This window comes from Podarcis gaigeae (genome assembly GCF_964106915.1).
Source record: "Podarcis gaigeae genome assembly, chromosome: Z".
In the NCBI taxonomy this organism is placed as follows: Eukaryota; Metazoa; Chordata; class Lepidosauria; order Squamata; family Lacertidae; genus Podarcis; species Podarcis gaigeae.
Genome location: NC_139691.1, coordinates 10,316,397 through 10,335,293, shown reverse-complemented (window position 1 = coordinate 10,335,293; position 18,897 = coordinate 10,316,397). Strand labels below are relative to the sequence as shown.

At 47.7% G+C, this 18,897-nt stretch overlaps 1 protein-coding gene across 11 annotated transcripts in view; it reads left to right on the top strand.

The window, feature by feature from the left end:
* The window catches only part of KCNT1 (potassium sodium-activated channel subfamily T member 1), a 196,052-nt gene that overhangs the window by 13,793 nt on the left and 163,362 nt on the right, over positions 1 to 18,897 (top strand). For 4 of the 11 annotated variants that reach the window (XM_083721640.1, XM_083721635.1, XM_083721634.1 and 1 more), the window contains exon 2: positions 16,459 to 16,653. In XM_083721640.1, coding sequence (XP_083577766.1) covers positions 16,459 to 16,653 — 195 coding nt within the window. Of the gene's footprint in view, positions 1 to 15,749; positions 16,095 to 16,183; positions 16,654 to 18,897 lie in introns of those variants that run through there. The other 7 variants (XM_083721643.1, XM_083721631.1, XM_083721642.1 and 4 more) reach the window with 6 other exon arrangements.

Sequence of the window (18,897 nt, the reverse complement as noted above, 5' to 3'; positions counted from 1 at the left end):
GTCTGCATGTTTTGCTGTGAAAGGGTGTGATTGCTTTGTTTATTTTCTGTTGTGGAATAAAATATCCTTATCGGTGTGTGTCAGTGTTGATCTGGTTGAGACGTTTGCTGAAGCCCTAAAGTCCACATATTGGGAGAGATTTCCAGGGATTTTCAGCCCTAGCAATGTGATCCATTAGATCCATTAATTTCAGCAGAGCTGCTTTGAATAGAACTTGATACAACCTGATGATAAGCTGTGAGAATGGATAGTATAAAAATTCCCAGGGCAATATTTTAACTTCAACAACTTTAAAGTTTCGTAAGGACAGTAAGAAGAGCTTTAAAATGCCAATCTGTTGCTGGACAAAGCTCAATGTGTTGGTACTAATATATAGGATCCTATATGTTCCTTTTATACCCCGTAGTTCACTGTGGCCTGTAGGAGATTTTTTCCTGCTAGTTCCAAAGATCTGAGAAGCAGTGGCGGAGGAAGCGGGGGTGCGCGGGGGGGGGGTTGCAGCCCCCCCAAGTGTCATCACCGAGAGGGAGTGTGTGACAAAATGAGTTTAAAATAAATAAAAAAAAATTGGGCTCACGAAACTTTTTAGGAGTGCCATGGTGGCTTAGGTGCCTGCAGGTTCCATGCTGCCTGAAACGGCAGCGTGGGACTTGTGTCTGCCTACTGTCTCTCCCTCAGCTGCCCTACAGCTGAGAGGGAGGCAGCGGAGAGGCTTGCCCCGCCACCATGGACAGATTGCCCTGCCCCCAGCTGCAGGACACGCCCCCCACACCAGGCACCCAAGCGGCTAGCTATGCTGCTGCTGAGAAGCCTACTATGTTAAGGTTACCAGATTTTTTTCAAAGAATCTTGGGACACTTTTTTTTCTGAAAAGAGAAAAAAAGTTATTAAAAAAAGTTTTTTTTTAAAAAAAAGAAGAAGTAATATCTTCTCTTCTGTGGTCTCCTCTGTCACATGGCCTTCCTCTGGGCCCCGGTCTGCTCTCTTGGAGCGCTAGCAGCCATGGAGTAGGCTCTGCCACATGTTCTTGCCCTACCTTTCCTCCTTAGTGGCAGTGGCGGTAGCAGCGGGTCAAGGTCAGGACTCCCCTCTTTTTTTCTCTTCCTCTTTCTCTCTCTTCCTTCTCCTTCTCCTATCCTCCTTCTCCCTGCGTCGGCTCTGGGGTTTTCTAGGGTTGACGTGCCGGGCATCCCTGGTTCTCCCTTGGCAGCGACAGCGGCAGTCTCAGTAGCCCGGATCAAGCCTGGTAGTGCAGTTGGCTCTGGCTGGCTTCAGGAGCTGCTCGCTGTCATGGCGCCCGCCATTTTACCTCGCCGGAATTCCCCATATGATGTGTCTTGTGCCGTTGAACCAATCACGCAACATTCATTCCCTACTAATAAATCTACCACACTTAAAAAATCCAGGGACATTAAATGAAATCTGGGGACATTCCGGGGACAGATTTTTTCTGGGGACAGATTTGTGAATCCGGGGACTGTCACCAGGAAACGGGGACGTTAACCATATGCTATGTGGAACAGCATTCCTGTTGAGCTATGACAGGCACCCACTCTCAGCATTGCCCATCAACAATGGAAGACGTTTTTGTTCCATTACGCTTTCTCAGCTGGATAAATGAGTCTTTGCCATGAGTGTCTATTTTGTATGATGTAAGTTTTGTTTTAAAAATATCTGTTGGTTTTTTGGGCTTTATCAGGGTTTTGTTTTGTTTGTTTATGCTGCTTTTATTGTTGCTTTGAGACAACTGTATAGAAAGAGAATAATAAATCAATGGTGATGATAGTAATACTGCCTGAGAACATAAAAAGGGTCTTTACCTGTCACCAGAAAGACTACAGAGTAGGGCCCAAGTGAATCCCTATAGGAAGAGCATTCCTTAATTGGGATGCCAACACCAAAAAGACCCCCTCTCTAGTAGCTGCTAGCCATACCTCCCTTGGCAGGGGGCGCCTGGATAAAGGATTGCACCAAAGAGGATTGCAAGGTCTGTGAAGGGATGTGTGGGAAGAGGCAGCCTTTTCCAGAACCCTGCTACCAGGGCCTTACAAAGACTGGATTGACTCTAAAAAGTAGAGATCGAGGAGAAGGAATACTTTACTTTTTTAAAAACGATAAGCATGTGAGCTGTTTGCACTCTCTCTCGCCCCTCCAATTGCAAGAGCCCTAAGAAACTGTGCCAGAGGTTTCTGCCCAATCCCAGCTCATTTGCCATTCAGCAAATCTTTCACAAGTTTTTCCCCTACCAGGAAGCAGGCGCTGGTTGTGAGCAGAGGCTGGATGACTCGTGGAAGGCTCTCACTGTCCAATTAGCAAGATAAGCGAATCCCTGGCAGGGGGTGGTGCCGCGGACCCCCTGGGTGTGATCCACAAACCCCCAGGGGACCCCTAATTGGGAACCACTGCTCTAGAGGGAACAAAATTATTGTGCTGTCATTGGGCAAAGTGTACGTAATGCCACCATCTGCATAGCACTCCTGTGGGTGCCCTTGGGGAGAAGGGGGGGTCCCACTTCAAGGAGGTTTTTTAATTAATTAATTAATTAAATTTCTATTCTGCCCTTCATCCAGAGATCACAGGGCAGTTTACAATGTAAAACACAAAAATATATAGCACAACAACAAAGACAACACTATTATTATGATTTATTATAAGCCTCTTCACAAAAACCCTCACCAACCAGAATAAGGTTGCATGTGCAGCACTGTCCAAAGGAGCCAATGTCCAGAATGAAAACATGATCTAGAGGCAAGGTGAGGCACCACCACCAGGTGCTCAAGCAACATGCACCAATGCTAGGCAAGATCGTCTGACCAAGAAGCCAGGGACTTTGGTTATTTCCACCTGTTGTAAGACTCCCAAAGGATGCCTTACATACTTTAGGTTCCCAAGACAACGCCCAAACCACCACTGTTGATAGTGAAGCCGTTTTATGAACTGCTTGCTCATGAGGAGACCCCTTGCTCATGAGCTGTGCAGTGACTTCATAGATGCGTGCTATGTTGCCTTTCTTTGACCCGAACCTTTCACAAGGACTGGGAGCCCCTTCAGGGGGTCACCAACAGTGGTTACAGGGAACCTACTTGCTCCTCCAAGTCTTCCACTTGTGGGTTGTCCGGGGTTCCTATGAGAACCGTTTCTGGTACCAGGCCTGGGCTCAGCATGAAAGCTATTAAGCATCCATCTGTGCAGCCTGTCTAACTGATGACTGAAGCTAATTCTTTTAAATTCTATTAGGACTGATAACTGCTCAGGCCAGGCATCTCCTGCTGATATTAATAAAGCTGACTCCATTAAAAAAATAAATTATGCCAGGGGTTGAGTTTTGCTTCTGAGCAAGTCCTGCTTTTCCCAAGATATTTTCCGTACTCTACGGAATTCCAAGAGTGTGCCATTTCTCATGAGAGAGATTGGCTGACTTGAAGATTGACTCTGAGCTATGTGCAAAATGACCTAGTTGTGGAATCAGAAATACTGAGTTGGGTGGGAAAGAGGGAATGAAACCCATCTGGAGTAATGGATCTGGCAGTCAAAGTTCATTAGAGTTCAGCTTCCCTATATCCAAACTGCACAGTCAGAAAATTGTGCTCCCGTCTCCTATAACTCAGGAGGTTGGCAAGCTTGATGGGGCTCAACTTCTAAACAGAGCTGTGAGCCAAAACCTGACCTTTTCCAAGTTGCCAGCTTTTCTGCTTTGGAATCCTCGTATTGAATATCCTTTCCATGTTTTCTGGGTGGGATTCATTTCATGAATGAAGCCCATCAGTGGAAGTGGCAAAATGGGGCTTTCCTTTCCCCCCATGTTGAGAGATCCCCCCCAGCAGTGTGTAAGGGAAGGGGTGTGTGTGATCACACAGGGTCCCTGGATGTTTCACGGTCTATTGATCCCTGTGCCACCACTTTATTTCTCGCTGCCACCACCCAGGTCCTACCTGATACAATACTGAGTCCAGTCAGGGTTAAATTGGAAAATAAACTTCTGTTTATTTATTGCAGTTTAACAAGTGTGTGGTTTCATAAACGGTATCAGCCCATTACAATCATGGGATGCCTATCCAGACCTATAACTTCCGCTACCTGCTCTCACTCACTACACCACCTCTCAGTTATTTACTTGTCTTCCTAGCTCCTAACTGTTCCTGACTCAGCTTATTTCACTACACTAACTCAGTCTACCCACAGACTCTATCCCAATTCACTCCCACTCCAACCAACCACCCAACTCCCAACAAACTCCTCCTTCACCCCTCCCAGAGCTGGTTTTATAGTCCCTCTGACTCCACCCCCCTGGGTTCTGATTGGGTAACTTGTTTAACTATTTCACCTCCAGCACTCTCATATGTTAACATCACAGGGGGTTGTTCCTTCTGGCAAGCCTATGAACGGTTTTCTGCCTCTGGCCTTCTTTTCCCCTCGAGCCTGTTGTTTCTCCCACCTCCCAGCGTCCCTCCTACTCTGACCTGTTTTCAGACTCACAACACCACATTCCTGGCTATGAGCTTTCCTCCCCAGCTGCTTCCCTGGGGGGCTCTTCGGCCGGAGGCTCCAACCATTCCTCTTCACCCAGCCAGTCCCTGACATTGTGTGGCTGGATTATAGCCTACTATACTGGAGCTGCCTCTACTGCTCTGATTGCTTTTGCCCCAGGCCACACCCTGCCCTTGGCATGTGGCCCCTGGAAGATTTCATGCAAGGGAATGTGGCCCCCTGACTGCAGAAGGTTCTTCATCCCTGTCTCGTTAGAAAGGGATGGGCATTTGTGGGCTCCCTGCAGGCAAGTGCTCCTCCAAAGGAGACTGAAATATTTAAAGGATGGTGGTAATTGTGGCTTGGGATGAAAAGCCAAATCACTCATGGCAGCCGTTAAGTAAGATTTCCATCAAGCAGTCCATCATTACAGGAATGCTTCTGAGAGCAAAAGCTGGCTGAGAAATATTAAGCAGAGAAAATGCATAGCTCAGTCAGTAGAGAACGAGTCTCTTAATCTCATTGTCATGGGTTCAAACCCCAGACTGGGCAAAAGTTTCCTTTATTGGACTAGGTGGCCCTGGTGGTCCTTCCAACTCTACAATTCTATGATATGGAATAATATTGCACAGAGGCTTAATGTGAGCCTGGATCTCACTCCAGAGCCTTCTGTTCAGCTCCTGGTACCTTTTCCTGAATACTGCTTTTATTACTCCTGTTGGAAGTGTAACAATGGAGATCATTCGATGAGGTGCCCTAAGGGTTATCAGTAAGTCAGTTAAGATGAAACAAAAAAAAAAATTCCTTCCAGTGGCACCTTAAAGACCAACTAAGTTAGTTCTTGGTATGAGCTTTTGTGTGCATGCACACTTCTTCAGATACCTGGAGAAGTATCTGAAGAAGTGTGCATGCACACGAAAGCTCATACCAAGAACTAACTTAGTTGGTCTTTAAGGTGCCACTGGAAGGATTTTTTTTTTTTTGACTATGGCAGACCAACACGGCTACCTATCTGTAACTCAGTTAAGATGGGTGGTCTGGAGGTATTATTTAGCAACTAAGCAGAGTGATTTATCCAGACATGAGATCAAGCTGGGAGGCAATCAGGATGGGGAGGAATTCAAAACAATCTGCATTTTAGAGTTCTTTCTCACAGAGAGGGAATGAAAGCAAACTCCTTGCACCTGCTCCTTCTCTGGCCAGTGGAGGAGCCCAAGCTGATTTCCCTCTTGCTCCATAAGAGCCTTCATTGGAGTCTGGTGGAACGGCCTCTCAGTAGCCCTCAGTTCTGCTGGCTGGTGGAGGAGGTCAGTTCTGCAGTCTAAAGGCAACTTGGGACAAAGGGAGGGGGTGATCATATTGACTTACCTTGCAGAGTAGTTGCAAGGCAGGGGTCAGGAACGTCAGGTCCAAGGGCCAAGCACAGCCTTCTAGGCCTTTCACTCAGACCCTCTGGACACACATCCCTCGCAAGCCCTGCTTTGCACCCTCCTCAGGTGTTTTTGCCTGTCTGGAATGTGCCCTTGAGCTCTGGTGGTGCCTCCTGTTTGCCTGGAGGAACGTGTGTGAGTAGAAACTAGCCTACTAGCATAAACAAGAAAGATTCACACCCATTGCTCCACCCATTTTTGCCCCTGGCCACACCCACCTCTGACCTGTGGCCCCACAAGGCTACTCTTTAGAGAATACTGCCCTTTGGGTGCAAAAATACCATCTGCCCTGGTTTCAGGTAGTTTGTACACTTAGATAACGACAGGGCTTTGCACCCCTGAAAGCTCTTCATTCTGGAATTCCTGCATTTCCAAGCAGGAGGTTGTCCTAAGATGATCTGCTGTGATTAGAGCTATCACAGTACATGTGAAATGCAGTGATGGCTAAGCCCTGAGCATGCAGAGGTGATTATAACAAGAATCGTGTGGGGAAGGAAGGAGGATGAGCCAGAAAGGAAAATCTCTCTCTCTCTCTCTCTCTTTTTGCGTTGTCACTCAGCCAGCTCACACGACTGTGTGAGGGATTGGAGTGGCTTGTGGAGATGGATATGGCATGCGTTCCTCCTCTGTGCATGTGAGCTGCTTAGCCTCTTTCCCTGCTGTTTCCTCATTGTGCGTGTGCCTGGAGGACTGTTGTCATCCTTCAGCACAGAAGCGGAGATCGCCGAGAGCCGTGGGTGGGGGAAACTGGCAAAGTGGCAGCAGCCTCTGGACCTGCCGAGATGAAACAAGAGAGTGTGATGCTTTCCCATCAGTTTCTGGGTGCAGAACAAAGTGGGGGCAGATGAGCCTTCATTTAAGGAAGTGGATTTTTGGAACGGGCTGTAGCCATCCCACCTGTCGGCGTGGGAGAGGCTCCCTGGCTGTGGGGTCTTCCTCTGCTGTGCTTGATTTGAAAAAGTGTATTTGCTGAGCAGCTGATTCCCAAGGCTCAGCACCCAGCATGCTTGCACCCAATATGATGTTGAGTCATCGTTCCAGGAGGGATGATCTCGCTCAGGAACTGATGAGGTCAGTGTCTGCCAGAAGAGGAGACACGCTGGCTGGCTCCAGGTACTGGTGTGGATATAGCTGGAAGTGTGACTCTTTCATCCTTTTTTGGGAAAAGGTGAATGTAGCAATTTTAAAAGGAGCCCAGTGCAGTTTTTTCCTCTGTTGCAAGTGATGTCAGCATGGAGGACACCTTATCACGTGGTATTTCCCCCAAACCTAGGAGTATCACCTCCAAGGCCACTGGCCTGGCCTTGTGCCTCCTCCTGGTCAGCCTCTGCCAAGGAGTGGCTATTCTGGCCCTTCTTGTGGCATCAGTGGTGATTGGAACTTTTCGTAAGTGATGCAGCGGAAATGCCCACCCTCAAAGGGGACTGCCTGCTTTGTCTCTGCATGAGTTCCCCACCGGGCTTAGGTACCCAGCAGAAGATTGGCTCTCAGAGCACCTGCCGGTTCTATGTCTGTGTGACCTGCCGGTTTGAGTTTGGAGAAGAAGAAGAAGAAGGAGTTTGGATTTGATATCCCGCCTTTCACTCCCTTTAAGGAGTCTCAAAGCGGCTAACATTCTCCTTTCCCTTCCTCAGATTAGTGATTTATGCAGAAAGGAAGGTCAGTTAGTAGTGCTAAAGTCAACAGCAGGACTTGGGGGCAGATGTCCAGAGCCCTACTCTGTATAATGAGCAGGAGGGCATACCACGTGTTAAAGGAAGTGAAGTAATATGCACAATATACAGGTGAAACTCAAAAAATTAGAATATCGTGGAAAAGTTCATTGATTTCAGTAATTCAACTTGAAAGGTGAAACTAATATATGAGATCGACTCATGACATGCAAAGCGAGATATGTCAAGCCTTTCTTTGTTATCATTGTGATGATCATGGCGAACAGCTGATGAAAACCCCAAATTAACGATCTCAGAAAATTAGAATATTCAACGAAATCAGCAAAACAAGGATTGCAAATAGAGCAAGATTGGACCTCTGAGAAGTGGAAGCATATCTTGCTTTGCATGTCATGAGTCGATCTCATATATTAGTTTCACCTTTTAAGTTGAATTACTGAGATAAATGAACTTTTCCACAATATTCTAATTTTTCGAGTTTCACCTGTATATAAGGAAACCATACTCTCCACCATAAGACTGCTAAGTCCAGAGTTTCAAATTGCCTAATTGCGCTGTGGATTGCAGGGGGTGTTCCCTTCCTCTGGGGGAGGCCACCTCTGACTCCTCGGTGCTTTGATAGTACAGCTTTCCAACTGTTCAGTGCCACAATATGCTTCTAGTTTTCATCTGCCAACATGCTTTGCCTCTGCTGTTAGATGTTTCAGGAATGTTGCAGCATGCAGTGGGGGGCTGCTGACTTTTTTTTTTTGTAATTCTGATCATACAGTGCAGAGGGATCAGATATCAGCAATGACGGTTCCATTTGAAGTAACTTGAGCCCATCCATAGCTGGGAAGCAGCTGAAATCTAGGTGTCCCCCCAAAAAAACAAAGATCCCCCAAATGGCTTGAGGATTTTATATTTTGGAAAGCTATGGGACACTCAAGCTCAGCCTCAGCCTCCAAGCTTCTCTATCTGGTCCTGAGGATTCTCCCCAGGCCCACACCCCTTACCAGTTCTGCTTTGCACCCTCCTTGAGTGTTTTTGCCTGGCTGGAATGTGTCATGGAGCTTGGGTAATGCTTCTTGCTTGCTTGGATGGAAGGTAGAGTGTGTTGTGCAAGTGTGAAGAAACACTGTGCAAAGGTAAAATGCACTGCCCCACCCACTTTGACTCTGGCTCCAACCACCACTGGCATGTGGCCCCTGGAGGCTTACCCAAAAAGGAATGTGGCCCTCAGTATGAAAAATGCTCCCCATCTTTGGTATGGTGGGCATGTACCCGTTGCCAGGACTTTGGGTGGGAGGTGGGGGGGCAGAACCAAGCTATCTGTGGCATGATTGGGCAGTTAGTTAAGTATTTTTATTTATTTACTTGATGGGGGGCAGCTGCCCCCTGCCCCCTCTGGCTATGCCCATGGGCATGTATCCAGGGGTCCCATCAATAAATCGGCACCACCAGGCACCTGTCGTAGCTCACAGCCCAGCAGGGCCAGCACTGCTGACCAGCCTCTTTCTGGTCGTCCTCTTTGCTGTTGCTGCCTGCTCACCTGCCTTCTCCAAGCATGTGAGCACTAACAAGAATAAGGAAAAGGTCTTCTGGCTGCACTGCGGGGTGGGGAGAATCTTTGAGGGCCAGGCAGGGAGACTTGGAGCCCTGCATTTAGCACCCAGGCCTGAGGTTCCTCCAGTGGCGTAGCGTGGGGGGTGCAGGGGGGGCCGGCCGCACCGGGCGCAACATCTGGGGGTTAGGGTTAGGGGGCACAAGTCCACGGGTTAGGGGGCGCAAATCCACGGGTGGGGGGGGCACAAATTACTTGCCTTGCCCCAGGTGCTGACAACCCATGCTACACCACTGGGTTCCTCACCCCTGCAAAGTGGACCTCTCATCTCACTTTGTATAAAGCAGTTTCCTATACTTAGCTTCAGCAAGGTTGCTGGGACATGTGTCTTCAGACAATGTCCTTAGTGGTGGCTAGAATAAGAAGAGAAGAAGAGTTTGGATTTGATATCCCACTTTATCACTACCCAAAGGAGTCTCAAAGCGGCTAACATCCTCCTTTCCCTTCCTCCCCCACAACAAACACTCTGTGAGGTGAGTGGGGCTGAGAGACTTCAGAGAAGTGTGACTGGCCCAAGGTCACCCAGCAGCTGCATGGGGAGGAGCAGAGATGCGAACCCGGTTCTCCAGATTACAAGTCTACTGCTCTTAACCACTACACTCACACTGGCTAGTATCCTTTGGGACTTGTGGGGCAGAGTGCACTTAGCACAGAGTCAGTGGCAGGCAGAGCCAACTCATTCTACTTTATTCTCTCCCCCACCATCCTTCTCCTTGCATAGTTCTGCAAGTGCAACACTGAGACAATAAGGAGGGGAAAGCTGACAGCCAGGACCACACCTTAGGCTGGTTGTAGATAGGTGTGTGGGGGATGGCTGAGGGAAGACTGAGATGGGTGGGGCAGTGCCCCACTTGCTCAAATGGAGCACCCTTCCCTGCATTCCCTAGAACATGCCCAAGAGACATTTGGTTGCTCGCCTTTACAAGCAGAACAATGAACTTGGCAGACCTTTGGTGTCATCCAACAGAGTTGCACTAATGTTTTTGTTGTTTCTACTGGGGGACCTTTGGCCATCCATATGTTGTTGAACTGCAGTTCCCAACATCTCTGGCCATTGGCCATGCTTGCTAGAGCTGGTGGAAAATGTAGTTCAGTAACACCTAGAGGGCCAAATGTCCCCCACACCTGTTTTACCTGGTGCCAGGTATGTGGATGAGTGAGAGGGTTTTGATACTGATAACATATTGTCTACTTGTAAGAATCACTTTACAGTGATTGGTTTTTTAATTTTAAAAATGTTTTTGATTATATGTAGCTTTCAGCATCCTTTGGATCAGGTAACCCTAATCAGTTATTAGTAAATCTATATAAATTTCCAATTTTTGGAGCACCTTAGTGAGAAGGTCAGAATTAGCCAAAGCTATTCTAGGCTGCATTTACAGATAGTGTCCCAATCAAGGGAAGTAATAGTACAACAGTCTGGAGGCAGAACTTAAGGGAATAAAACCCTGAAGTACAGCATGTGGGAAGCCACACAAAATTTATAATTGGCTATGTAATTGATTTGTATTTGAATTGGTATTGCTATTTGGTGTTAATATAATATGGCACATATTGGACTTTTGTAACTGAAAATTAATAAAAAATATTTAACAAAGGGGGGGGAGGAGTAATAGTACCACTCTACTCTGCCTTGGCCAGACCACACCTGGAGTTCTCTGTCCAGTTATGGGTGCCACAATTTATGGAGGATAATGAAAAACTAGGATGTGTGCAAAGGAGGTCAACCAAGATGATCAAGGGTCTGGAAACTCAGCCTTATGAGGAGTGCTTGAAGGAGTTGGGTATGCATAGCCTGGGAAAGAGGAGACTGAGAGGAGATATGATAGCCATCTTCAAATATCTCAAGGGCTGTCACATGGAAGACAGAGCAAGCTTGTTTTCTCCTGCAAAGGACTCAAACCAACAGCTTCAAGTTGCAAGAAAGGAGATTCTGACTAAACATCAGAAAGAACTTTCTGACAGTAAGAGCTGTTCAACAGTGGAATAGTTTCACATGGGAGGTTGTGGACTCACCTCCCTTGGGGTTTTTAAAGCAGAGGTTGGATGGCCACCTGCCATGGATGCTTTAGTTGAGATTCTTGCATTGCAGGGGTTGGACTAGATGACCCTTGGTGTCCCTTCCAACTCTACAATTCTATGATCTTAGGTTTTGAATACTTCTTGGTTGTGTGGATAAAGTTCAGTTGGCTCTGATTATTTAAGCACAGGCTGGCTCCCGGAAAGAAAAAGGATTCTACCCACTCTTGCTCAAGGGGGATAGAATAAAGCAATGGTACTTATGAATAGCACATGGTGGGTGAAACTTTGATCTCAAAAGCACTGAAAAGCAGCTTCCTCAGGCTCCACAGTGCATCCTTCAGCAGAAATTTCAGATGCCCTTTGCTTCTCAACCAACCCAGGAAATGCAATTTTAGGCAAATTCATTGACTTCTTAGCACTTTGGCAAGCTATATTAGGAGGTGCCTCAGCTACTAAAACAAGAATGCATCTTTCCAGCAGTTTGCTGGAGCCAGACAGCCTCCTCCTCCTCCTCCTCCTCATCTCCTCTACCCTGGTGAAAATGTGGCTGACAAAGGCTGTTCAGTTTTGCTCTCTTTCACCCAGTATTGTTGAGAGCTGATGCTATGTAGGTGCCAAGGCCTCAGACCAGGTTCAAAACCATGGAATAAACTCTGGGGCTGCCATCAACACCAGCCGATTCATAGAATCATAAAATTGTAGAGTTGGAAGGGACCATGAGGGTCATCTAGTCTAACCCCGTGCAATGCAGGAATCTCAGCTAAAGCAACCATGACAGATGGCCATCCAACCCCTGCTTAGAAACCTCCAAAGAAGGAGAGTCCATCACCTTCCGAGTGGGGTTTTTTTTTTGGGGGGGGGGGTGCGCTGAGCTCTAGCGCTGCCCTCAAAGCCTTTCTGCTGGCTCTGTGTTGCGGACGACACTTAGCACACCGCCATTCTCCTCTGCAATGGAGCAGAAGTCCTCAGAAAGTTTTTCCTAATGCTTATCCGGAGTCTCCTTTGTTGTAACTTGAAGCCATTGGTTCTGGTCGTACTTTCCGGAGCAGAAGAAAACAAGCTTGCTCCATCCTCCAGGGCTATCATATCTCCTCTCAGTCTAATTGCCGGCTCTGGCCCAGATGCAGTCTTACCCAAAACATGTATTACTTTTGCTGAATCAAGCTGCTGTAAGTCCATCTAGAATGTTTTCAGTGCCTTCCAGCATCATGGCAGTTTGGTCAAACTCATGCTGGTAGCTTCGAGAACACTGTCCAACCATCTCATCCTCTGTCGTCCCCTTCTCCTTGTGCCCTCTATCTTTCCCAACTTCAGGGTCTTTACCAGGGAGTCTTCTCTTCTCATGAGGTGGCCAAAGTATTGGAGCCTCAGCTTCAGGATCTGTCCTTCCAGTGAGCACTCAGGGCTGATTTCCTTCAGTATGGAGAGGTTTGTTCTTCTTGCAGTCCATGGGACTCTCAAAAGTCTCCTCCAGCACCATAATTCAAAAGCATCAATTCTTCGGTGATCAGCCTTCTTTATGGTCCAGCTCTCACTTCCATACATGACTACTGGGAAAACCATAGCTTTTACTATACAGACCTTTGTTGGCAAGGTGATGTCTCTACTTTTTAAGATGCTGTCTTAAATTAGATGGCTTTATTTACTGTATTTATATCTTTCCTTCAAAGAGCTCAAGGTTCTTCCCACTCCATTTTAGCTCCCAGCTACCTGTGAGGTAGGTGAGGCTGAGAGATAGTGACCCAAGGACACTTAGGAAGCACCATGATCAAGTGGGGATTTAAACCCAGGTTCAAACACTAGCCCAGATGTTGCAAGGGACTATGTCTACAGAGTTGCTCTCCATACATGCATGTAACGTATTTAGCATTAGCACCAACACCTTAGGTTGAGGTGAATCCAAAACCTGCTTCATCAGATTGGCCACTGCTTTAAGGCATATCAGCAATAAAGACTGCAGTCCACCAATGGATTTCTAAAACAACAAAGACACTTGTGGTACCTTGAAGCATCACACACACACACACACTCACACACACTAAAATGGCATAAGCTTTCATGCAGCACAGCTCACTTACCCACACTTATTTTTCCTTTGCTTTTTCCAGGCATGGCCCACAATTTAAAGCTCAGTGTCTGAGTGCCCTCCTTTGTTTTTCCTCTGGAACTTCCCCCACAAAAACCCGCTCTTCAAAGCTCAATTGGAGCAAACATCAATCCATGGTAAACCCGAATTAATGTTTGCTCTGATTTAGTTTTAAAGAGTGTGGTGTGTGTGTGTGTGTGTGTGTGTGTGTGAGCGAGAGAGAGAGAGAGAGAGAGAGAGAGAGAGAAGGCAGCTTGTGGAAAAAATAAACCCTGACACAGAGCATTAAAGTGCAGACTGTGCCTGGAAAAAGCGGGGGGAAAGTAAGCGTGGATAAGACATTTGTCAGCTGCATGATGTGTAAACCTTGAATCGGCGAACATATGTACACATGGAGAGAGTTCAGTAGAAAGGGTACAGCAAAATGAGAGATGGTGATGATTACCTGAAATTAGAAAATCAACTAAGAAGGCATTGCAGTTATTAATTTGACTAGACAGCATTGGTGAAAACACAAAATTTTGGCATGTATACATGCTGGCCAATTAAGGGTTACACATCATGCAACTGATGAAGTGGACATAGGAACATTACACACTGCCTTATATTGAGTCGGGACGTGGGTAGCACTGTGGGTTAAACCACAGAGCTTAGGACTTGCCGATCAGAAGGTCGGCGGTTCAAATCCCTGCGACGGGGTGAGCTCTCGTTGCTCAGTCCCTGCTCCTGCCAACCTAGCAGTTCGAAAGCACGTCAAAGTGCAAGTAGATAAATAGGTACCGCTCCAGCGGGAAGGTAAATGGTGTTTTGTGCTCTGCTGTGGATCGCCAGAAGCGGCTTAGTCCTGCTGGCCACATGACCCAGAAGCTGTACGCCGGCTCCCTCGGCCAATAAAGCGAGATGAGTGCCACAACCCCAGAGTTGGTCATGACTAGACCTAATGGTCAGGGGTCCCTTTGCCTTTACCTTTATATTGAGTCAGGCCATTGGTGTATCTAGCTTAGTATTGTCTGCAGCAGGGGTTGGCAAGGTTTACTTTGCCTGGGCTGGTTCACTCCAGTGGAGATCCCTTCATGGGCCAGATCACGCACGTGTGTGAGCACACACGGCCACGATTTCCGGCTTCTGCGTCTGCGCAATTGCAATTTTCAGAGTCTGAGCATGCGCAGACGTGATTTCCAGCACCATGGAAGTGAGTCACCGCACCACCGCTGGTTTAGCATAGAGCGTGAGGACTCGTTGAACAAGCAGCTCGGTTTGGGGGCAGCTTGTGGGCCGGTTAAGCGACCCCCATGGGCCGCTTGTGGCCCATGGGCCTTAGGTTGCCGACCCCTGGTCTACAGGGACTAACAGCATCCCTCCAGGTTATCTTTTCCAGTATGACTTGGAGATGCCAATAATTGAACTTGGGACTTTCTGCATGCAAAGCACATGCTCCAGTGAGAGCGAGTGTGGTGTAGTGGTTAAAAGTGGTGGACTCGTAATCTGGTGAACCGGGTTCGCTTCCCTGCTCCTCCACATGCAGCTGCTGGGTGACCTTGGGCCAGTCACACTTCTCTGAAGTCTCTCAGCCCCACTCACCTCACAGAGTGTTTGTTGTGGGGGAGGAAGGGAAAGGAGAATGGTAGCTGCTTTGAGACTCCTTCGGGTAGTGATAAAGTGGGATATCAAATCCAAACTCTTCTTCTTCCACCACTGAGTTACCTGTCCCACCTCCCAAATCAGTTGTAAGTGCCTTATACCAACTCTGTTGGTCCTGCTGGCTCAGTATTGCCTACTCAGGTTGGCCATGGGTCTCCAGAGTTTCAGACTGGGATTGAGCTTGGGACGCTCTGCCACTGAGCTACAGAATTCCCCTGACTGTGCTCTATAAAAGCAGGTGCCATTACAGTATAAATGTGTTAATCTTGTGGCATCTTAAGGATTCTGCTATAGCAAAACAACAACCAACACAGCCACCTTTCTGTAAATTGTTACCAAAGTCTAGCTGGATTCCAGTTTGATTTGTCAGTGAATGTAATGCAGGATAGAATCATAGAATTGTAGAGTTGGAAGGGATCTCGAGGATCATCTAGTCCAACCCCTGCAATGCATCCCTGGGTAGGCAGCAGCAGCCTTATTGATTGCACCAACGGTGACAGTGGAACATGATGTATGTGCATATATGACATTCTTACACTAGAGAAGGGCAGTTGTATCCAGTGTTAGTTCTACTTTGAGCATATCCACTGAAATTTATTTATTGCATTTATGTCACACCTTTTTCTCCAAATGGCATACATGGTTCCCCCCCCCCCCCAATCTCATTTAATCCCCACAACAACCCTGTGAGGTACGTTAGACTGTGAGGCAGTGACTGGCCCAGAGTCCTCCAGTGAGCTTCATAGCTGAGTGGGGGATTTGAACCCTGGTCTCCTGGTCTACCCCCACACTACCTCCCAGACTTCAGGTCATTGATTTCAGCTGGGTCTACTCAGAATAGAAATCAGTTGGCTCCAACCCAGTACCTCTCCTTGACTTTTGTTGAAATCTCTTCCCTGCCCTCCCCCCATTTTGCTGATCCAGATGTTTGCCTTGTTTGTGTGTCTCTGTGGACACTCCACACATCCAGATTCAAGATCTTTCCTTCTCATCCCTCTTCGTTGCTGGCAGGACGGTCAGTCAGAGCTGTGCTCTGTCTCCGGGTGCCTCATACCCTTCCCTCTTACCCCCCCAAATTCCTCTCCTACTTCGATATTGCCTGTCAATCTGGAAGGATTCTTTTCTTTGCCGGAGAAACTGTGCCTATACACCTCTGGGCTTCAAGGAAGCTGGTGAGGGTCCTTTAAAAGAAGGAGAGCATGTTTTTCCTTCTACCAAAAAGGGAGGTTGAAGGATGCGAAGCCGGATGGGGCTTGGGAGATCATGTTTATTTGGTGGGCTGGAGTGTCCCAGTTAGAGAGAGATCGGTGTCTCATTTGCAGTCCAGGGAATCAACTCCACACAACCCCCAAAGGAAATCTAAGTTAGATCCGCGGGGAACGCGCCTCCGGAGCCAGTTTTGCAGAGGAGGTCTTTGAGCGGCGGGCAGTCGCCTTCCTCCTCCGCCAAGGCTTCCGTCCAGCGGGTAGGAAAGGAGAGCACAGTCTCTAGCCTGGCTCCATCCTCTCATCTCCTTCGCCCCTCTCTTCCTCGCAGGCTGAAGTCGTCAACGGGCGGCTACCGAAGCGGCGGCACCGGCACGGCTGGCGCCAACAAGCAGAAGAGCGGGGTCATCCTGGACATCTCCTCCTTGACCATGAACGAGCTGGACTCCGAGGTGCTTCCCTTGCCGCCTCGCTACCGGTTCCGGGACCTGCTCCTGGGGGATCAGAGCTTTCAAAACGACGACAGGTAAGAGCGCAGAGCGGGAGGAGGACGGACCAAGGGCACAGGGAAACCTCACGATGGGTACAGAAGCGTTTCAAGAGTGCTGGGGTCGAAATGGCGATGCTTTTGGTTGGAGGTTGCTGGGTCAAAAGGCGACAAAATAGCGGCAGCTAGTAAGAGGGCGCCTAGGGTGCTCTCCAAGGTGCTTATCGCTGCGTTCCGCTTTTACGCGCAGCCGTGTCGCTGGTTGTACTCCCAGCGGCTCCAGAGTCCTGTTACTACTTCATGCCCTCAGTGAGCTCTCTCCATGGTGCTGATCCCGTGGAAGCCGCTCTCCCCAAACCTTCAGTCCAGTCGTCGTTGTTCGCATGGTGGCGGTGGGGATCGGATGCCTTCTGGCTGGCCCTCCGGTTTCTTTCTTTCTTCCTTCCTCTATCCAGTGTGCTGTAAAGGCGCCCGCCGGAACTGCTCCCTTTCGAGACTTAAGAGCCCCCTCCGTTCTCCCTTGTCAAAGAGGTATTTCGCACATACTTAACACACATTTGGGAGACTTGCAAGCCATTTGCTCGCAGGAGCGTGTTTGCGTTTTCTAGTTTGTATTTTTTTTTTTTTTTTGCTTTGAAAGTAAGATCCCAAGAGAGATTAATTTCTAATCTGAATTACATTCCTGCTAATATAGACATTACTGATCGTGTAAAGTAAGCCCCCTTGAACTTAGTGGGTCTTCTGACTAAACATGCAGAGGAGTGCCCAGTTAAACTGAAATGTAAAAATGCTCAGTTTTGTGTTTTGGGGTGCCAGTTCTTTTTTTGGATTATATATCCCACATTGAGGGAAGGGCCAGAGCTCAGTGGTGAATAATCTGATTTGTGTTTAGAAAGCTCCAGGTAGAGTTGAGAATTTCCCCTGGCTGAAACTCTGGAGAGGAGCTGTCAAGTCAGTATAGGAACTACATGAGCCAATGGTCTGACTGAATATAAGGCAGCCTCTTATGTTTTGGAGAAGGGCTGTAGCTCCTTAGAAGAAGAACATCCACCAGGTATGCAGAAGGTTCAGGTCAAATCCTTAGCACCTTCAGGTTGGACTGGGAGTGTCCCTGAAACCCTGGAAAGACACTGCTAGACTAGGCGGAATTGGTACAAGGTACCTTCCTGTGATCAACTGCAAGCAGACTCAAAGGTGGATTACAAAGGAGCGTATCCAGCGAAGTTCTACTCAGAGTAGACCCAATGAAGTTAATGGGCATCACTTAGGCACATCCATTAATTTCAGTGGGCCTTCTCTGAGTAGAACTGACATTGGCTACATTCCAAAGAGTGGTTCTTCCCACTGTGTCCCATTCTCCACAAGCCTTCCATGCTTGCTAAACAGAATGCCAATGCTTTCCTCACCAAACCACCCTTCCCTTTTACTTCCTCTGTACCTTACTCCCTTTGCTACCTTGCTGTGAAAGTGCTCTCCAAAAAACAACCAGCCACTCTTATTTTCCTGTAGGAAAGGGACATGGGAAACTGCATTATACTGTGTCAGACCATTGGTCCTCCTTGCTCACTCTTCTCTACACAGTGGCTCCCCAGGGTTTCAATCAGGGGATTGAGTCAGAGACCTTTTTGTGAGCTGCTCTGCTATTGAGCTGTGGTCCTTCTATGTTAGTTGGATGGGTGCATCCCTGAGACTTTGTCCAAGTTGTCTGCTTTGTTGTCCAAACCTTTTATGCTCCTGTTGCCACCTGTCATCTGTTTTCTTGCTCTGGACACTGCAAAGCTCTCTCTACACCCAGTCAAACATCCCATTGGGTTGTAAGTTCCTTCAGAGAGCTGGTGTAGTGGCGGGGACAAGTTCTGAGGCAAATTGTTAATGCCTGGTAGCTGCTATTGCAGTCTAGAGGCAAGGATGAATCAATGGTACAACAACGGCTCTCAGGGGTGGGAGAGGGGTTGGTTCTTGTGGTGATGGGCATTTTTGCAAGATGGTGATTTTGGGAGTCATGGATGATTACTGCATTGGAGAATTGCACCTACCTGAAATTACCTTTGTGTCTGGGGTCATGGATTTGTATTTTGAGAATTGCAAATTTCTGAAATTTCCCTTGTGTCTGTGGTCTTGGATTTCGAACTGGAGAGCTGCATTCATCTAAAATTTCCCTTGTGCTTAAGACAAATGTGGTTCATATTCGTTTAAGACATGCATGCTTGGCCATGTGTAAATAGGAAAAGACTTGCATGGTTGATGATACTCAGTCTGAGTGAATGTAAATAAACCTTTGAA